The sequence below is a fragment of the Triticum urartu genome, chromosome 2 (assembly GCF_003073215.2).
Source record: "Triticum urartu cultivar G1812 chromosome 2, Tu2.1, whole genome shotgun sequence".
NCBI lineage: Eukaryota > Viridiplantae > Streptophyta > Magnoliopsida > Poales > Poaceae > Triticum > Triticum urartu.
Window position 1 is genome coordinate 92284608 of NC_053023.1, and position 5674 is coordinate 92290281.

The 5674-nt window shown below is 43.8% G+C and overlaps 1 protein-coding gene across 5 annotated transcripts; it reads right to left on the reverse strand.

Annotated features, from left to right (window-relative positions):
* Window positions 1–746: 746 nt before the first annotated feature.
* LOC125536052 lies at window positions 747–3588 on the reverse strand. 5 transcript variants are annotated; one of them, XM_048699143.1, is made up of 4 exons: window positions 2923–3561; window positions 1454–1487; window positions 1283–1358; window positions 747–801 (listed from the first exon to the last, which is right to left on the reverse strand). In XM_048699143.1, exons 1-4 carry the CDS (start codon window positions 3358–3360, stop codon window positions 774–776), a joined length of 576 nt encoding a protein of 191 aa, XP_048555100.1. In that variant the 5' UTR covers window positions 3361–3561; the 3' UTR covers window positions 747–773. The 5 variants fall into 5 exon arrangements, 3 of the variants coding, with proteins under 3 accessions (XP_048555100.1, XP_048555101.1, XP_048555102.1); XM_048699144.1 differs by lacking the exon at window positions 747–801 and adding an exon at window positions 1107–1183; XR_007294908.1 differs by having other exon boundaries at window positions 771–812; window positions 1454–3561.
* Between the last annotated feature and the right edge of the window lie 2086 nt (window positions 3589–5674).

Consider the following 5674-nt stretch of genomic DNA (forward strand, 5'->3'; position numbering starts at 1 on the left):
ACGCGCATCGTCACCTCGTCCTTTGCCAGTGTTCGCTTAATCCGTAGTCCCTGTTTCGAGTTCCAAATATTAGCAACAGAACCAGTATCAAATACCCAGGTGCTACTGCGAGCTCTAGTAAGATACACATCAATAATATGTATATCACATATACCTTTGTTCACCTTGCCATCCTTCTTATCCGCCAAATTCTTGGGGCAGTTCCGCTTCCAGTGACCAGTCTGCTTGCAGTAGAAGCACTTAGTTTCAGGCTTAAGTCCAGACTTGGGTTTCTTCTCTTGAGCAGCAACTTGCTTGCTGTTCTTCTTGAAGTTCCCCTTCTTCTTCAGGCTTAGGTCCAGACTTGGGTTTCTTCTCCTGAGCAGCAACTTGCTTGCTGTTCTTCTTGAAGTTCCCCTTTTTCTTCCCTTTGCCCTTTTTCTTGAAACTAGTGATCTTGTTAACCATCAACACTTGATGCTCCTTTTTGATTTCTACCTCCGCAGCTTTCAGCATTGCGAAGAGCTCGGGAATAGTCTTGTTCATCCCTTGCATATTATAGTTCATCACGAAGCTCTTGTAGCTTGGTGGCAGTGATTGGAGAATTCTGTCAATGATGCAATACCTAGTTCAATCTCGTTACCGGCAAGTCTCTTTACTCGTTCTATAATACATCATCCCGCAACTAACTCATTAGTTGCAATGCTTGCAAGGCTTAAGTGATGTGCATTACCAAGAGGGCCCGGAGATACCTCTCCGACGACCGGAATGACAAATTGTAATCTCGAAATACGTCAACCCAACATGTACCTTTGGAGACACCTGTAGAGCACCTTTACGTCATAGAAACATGTATAAGTCATGAAGAAAGCAATAGCAACATACTAAACGATCGGATGCTAAGCTAATGGAATGGGTCATGTCAATCAGATCATTCAACTAATGATGTGATCCCATTAATCAAATGACAACTCTTTGTCCATGGTTAGGAAACATAACCATCTTTGATTAACAAGCTAGTCAAGTAAAGGCATACTAGTGACACTCTGTTTGTCTATGTATTCACACATGTATTATGTTTCCGGTTAATACAATTCTAGCATGAATAATAAACCTTTATCATGATATAAGAAAATAAATAATAACTTTATTATTGCCTCTAAGGCATATTTCCTTCAGGCATCACGCCCATGCTCATGACATCCTGCTCGTGCATACAGAACAATTATACAAGTGTAAATGTGTAAAGCAATTTAACCCACACCAAGATTCTATGCATTATAGCAAATGCTAAACAATTTACCAGATGTGGGTTGTCCACGTTGGTTTTTGTATGCGGTTATACTTCATCCTTGTTAAGAGAACAAAGTCTTTCTTTCCTGCACACAAAAACAATCATGAGACTTAGCATTAACAAAGCATTGATGTTGTGCACCATTCAGATAGGTGATTATGAAGTAAGGATGTTGTGTACCAGGAGCATCGTCCTTAAAATTCATCATTGTGCCCTTGTGTAAGTAAAGCAGACATAAAATTTTGAGTCAATTTAAGAAGAAACGCAATATGTAAAGCAGGCATAAAATCAAATCAGTTTAACAAAAAAATTTAAAAGTATGAACTTTTATCTGTCTGTTTGAAAACTGCCAGGCTCCTATGCTTACAGACCATGGTAAAGTAAAATCTGAAGTAGAGCTAATTAGAAATGATCATACATATCCCTCTTAAACTTTCTTGGTACAACCAGTTATGTTCCAAGGTCACTATTCTCTTAATGGTAGAGATTTATCCAAGCATTCTTTTGTTAAAATTCTACAAAATTGAGAAGCTGAAGATATTGGAGAAAGATTAATTCCTGAACATATTGAAGAAGCTAAAGATATTGTACTGAGTGTGCACCCAAATAGTGCAGTACAGCAAAAGATGATCTTTTTCTTCCATGCATAAGGAAAAAGGATGGTTCCTTGACTACTAAATTGTTGGTTTATGTTCAGCAAAAGTTGCCGCCATGACACTTTCTAAGCTAGACGCCGCAATGCCCACAATGCATTTTCTTGTGTATATTTAGAAAGTCTCAACATGCTTGGTTTTAGAAGTATGTATATATGTATATAATGCATCAAATAAAGTCAGTCTTGTTCAGTTGTTCTGTTTAAGCAATTGCTAAGGGGAAAGGAAACCAGCCATGATGATTGAATACATTGTCCTAAAATCAGCTGGTACGAATGACATTCAGGTGAATAACAGGATCATATTCTCTCCATGAGTCAAATAAATTGTCTTAATGTAATATGCTATCAAACTCCAGCAAAGGGCCAACTTCGAAAATAACTATTTCTAGTCAGGTTCAGATGGTACAAAGCAACAATCTCTTAGGCAGTAACTAATGGAACAGTGGGGTGATTTCATTAAATTACTAACTTGTAGCAACATGGCAACGTATATAAAAACATTCAGATGGATGATGGAGTAACTCTGCGAAAGGGTCTAGAAACCTTAATTTGATTCAGAGGTCAATCTACCATATTCAAATGTTAGAAATAGGACAGAACTATCCAGGAGAATATACTGTGAAAAGCACTATTTATCCCTTTGAAGGAAGAGTATGATGAGATAGTACATGGTTATCAAGATTAGCTTTTCAAATGACTGCAGACGTTCCTAGTTGACATAAAAAAGCTGGAGACTGAATCATACTAACAGCATCTATGCAATCTAGGGTATGAATCAGAGATCCCTCGTACGTATGTAAATAACTAACACATAGGGCATAAGGCAGAGGATATTTTTTTCACTCTACCGGGACACACCTCCGTGGTCCTACTGGACTATATTTCTTGAAGTAGTGCCCATGGTTTGGGGTTCAGTTTGATCTGAATATGTATCTACACATATGCAAATAGAATGGGGTGTGGGATGGATGGATCGGAAGAGAAGAGACGAGACCTTGGAAGAGCAGCCGTCCCCGTCCAGTCCAAGACCTTGGATTGGGAGGAAGCTCCATGGCCATGGCGGAGCAGAAGCATCTCCGACCAGGCCCTTGACACACGGGCACGGCCGCGTCGTCGGAGGCGCGCGAGCCCTGGGCGACCGTGGCAGATGGATCTGGCCGCCACTCGATCTGGTGGTTCGATCTCCCTGCGTCTCTTCTCTTCTCTTTTCTTCGGGGGAGGCCATGGGCGGCGGCGAGGTCTGAGCGTGGGTGGCGGCGCGTCGAGGGGGGAGCTCGTGGGGGAGGGGGATTTGAGCCCGAGCGGGCATTATCACGGCGTTCAACACCGAGGTGGTGTCGTGCTTGGTCCAGACACAAGATTGATGGGCAAGGAGAACTCCGTCGGCTCCGTCGGCGCCGACGCCAGACCGCATCGCTGCCGCCGCCGGCATGGCCAAGGATACGGAGACGCGGCCCACGTCGGCGGGCGCAGAGGATAGCGAGGAGGTCGAGATCGAGGAGGACTGGAGGTTACAGGAAGGGAGGAGATCGGGAGGAATAACCTGACTCAACTGTGGTGCGATGTGTTGATGCCGGCAGCACAGAGGAACCGGGGACGAGAGGTCAGATCCAATCGCCCGTGAAAACGCCGTGGAAGGTAACTAGCGGGAAGGTTAAATATAGGTTATTTTTTTGGTGGGAACAAAGACCCTAATTTGGGACCTTTTAGCGGAAGGTTAAAAATATTGGTGATAACAACACATCACACCTAAATTAGGTGGTGGGAAAGTAATTTTTTTAAAAAAGTAATTATTTTTGGAGGAAATTTTCTAGATTGTAAATATATTTTGAGATGATGGGAATACTAAAATTTGTTTGTAAAAAGTTATATCGTGGTGAAAAAACACCAAATCGAATAATTATGAAGGGGCGATCCGGCGCCCTCCCCTGTAACGTTCTTGTCGTTGATATTTGTATAGTCGTCGCTATTTGAGAAAGCCAATTAATGAACGAAAAAGAGTTTTCCTTTTTATAGTGTAAAACAATCATCACATGCATTGAAGCAACCGATACAAACGGACGCCACACACACCCCAAGATAAGATACACGAATGCAAGGCATCGTCACACAACCTCAACGACTACCAAACACCTATAAGATGTGCAAAAAAGGGACCTGTTTAGAGTCGACGGAGACCACTAGCACGAGGAGCGATCATTTTGGAAGATGTGTGACGGATATGCCAGACCAAGGACTCCAAGATAATGCCTCCAGGAAGGGCACGACCACGAACATCGCCACTGTTCGATCCGAAAATCAAGTTTTCACCCGGAGTAAGACAGAAGGCGTTGGAGGAACACGATGTCCGCGGACGCCTTCACCGTCAACCAGTATGCACAGACTGGGTACCAAGGTGCTTCAACCCCTCCGCCGCAAACCCCGGTCCGCCAACCACCCGTAGCCAATTAGGAAGGTGTTGTTTCATCATAGATCTACACTTATGTTGGGATATGTCAAAAATTTGTGCCTTGGTCAACTGTTAGTCAAAGCAGCAAACATTTGTCCAGTTCTGAACTACATGTCACAGGAACCTCATGCGACCTTCACTTTAAAACTATTAGGTTATACTCTTGTCTCAAAACATAAATACTGTTGGGATGGGTTGATGAGACGGTCGATCTATGCCAGTCTCGATCTCACATTTCGATCTTGAGATGGGGTGATCTCAGCATCTTTCACTTTACCGGACAATTCATCGAGGGTTTTGTCCACACCAGAGTAGGTTCTTTTTGTTCAAACGATAAGCATAAAGATTCAACTGTGTAAATTAAACAACCCCGCATCGCGACGCCTTTACCTGTCGGATCCGTCCTACATCGGATCCACACGCAAGGGGTGAACGAGCCCTGTTGCCGCCGCCACTGGCACGCTTCACCTAGTCACGCCCTCCAGCAACGGTAGGGGAGGGGATGGGCGGGAGGCGGGGCGCTCGAAGATCGTGATGTTGTTCTGCCGTCGTGATGACATGACCTGGCTGATTGTTGACCCTCTCGATGTCGTCGTGATGGCATGACTACTTGTTAGGATCGTGGCAACATGATGTAAAAGCTATGCACTGGGACATTGCTTTTGCGTCTCAGATTTAAAGTGTTGCCTTATATTTTTGTTAAATGTGACGTGTTAGTTGTGAACTTGGACCTGGTTTACGTAAGTGCAAGCTAGTAGTAGCTGGTACGAATGAAGAATTTGTTTTGGTGCTGTGCATAAGTCAATCCGTGTGATTGTCTCTGTTGTTGCTCCTTGTTGGAGTATCATATGGAGTATGCAAGTTTCAAACTTTATAATTGTGCATGTATAAATCTAAAATCCATGTTGACTCCGGCTCAGTCAGTTAGGAAGGGTGTTTAGCAGGAAGGGGGTGAAAAAGTAATTCTTTTTGGAGGAAATGTTCACAATAATTAAATAAATTGGAAACAATTTATTTACTAAAACAGGATTTCCCCCGCTTTGTATTACAAAGTAACCAACACTGATAACATCGCAAATCCTAGAGCGAGCAACACAACAAGCCCAAATGAAAAAAGAAAGAAAGAAGAAGAAACAAATGCCCAAGGGGCCCAGATTTGGGCCGAGCGGGCGCCGCCAGACCCTGTCGCCGCGCCACCTCGCCACCAATGGCAACACCGCCGCCCAGCTGATCTCCTGCGCGCCGCCAGGACACACCACCACCGCGTCGGAATGCCGCCGCCTAGGGACACCTCTTG

Excerpts from the sequence above, each read along its gene's own strand:
- LOC125536052 (XM_048699143.1), bottom strand. The coding sequence starts at position 3,360 with ATGCCGGCGGCGGCAGCGATGCGGTCTGGCGTCGGCGCCGACGGAGCC. Across the intron at positions 1,488-2,922 it reads GGGACGGCTGCTCTTCCAAG|GGCACAATGATGAATTTTAA; the intron begins GTCTCGTCTCTT and ends TACTTACACAAG. Across the intron at positions 802-1,282 it reads ACGTGGACAACCCACATCTG|GTGTCTCCAAAGGTACATGT; the intron begins GTAAATTGTTTA and ends GGTGCTCTACAG.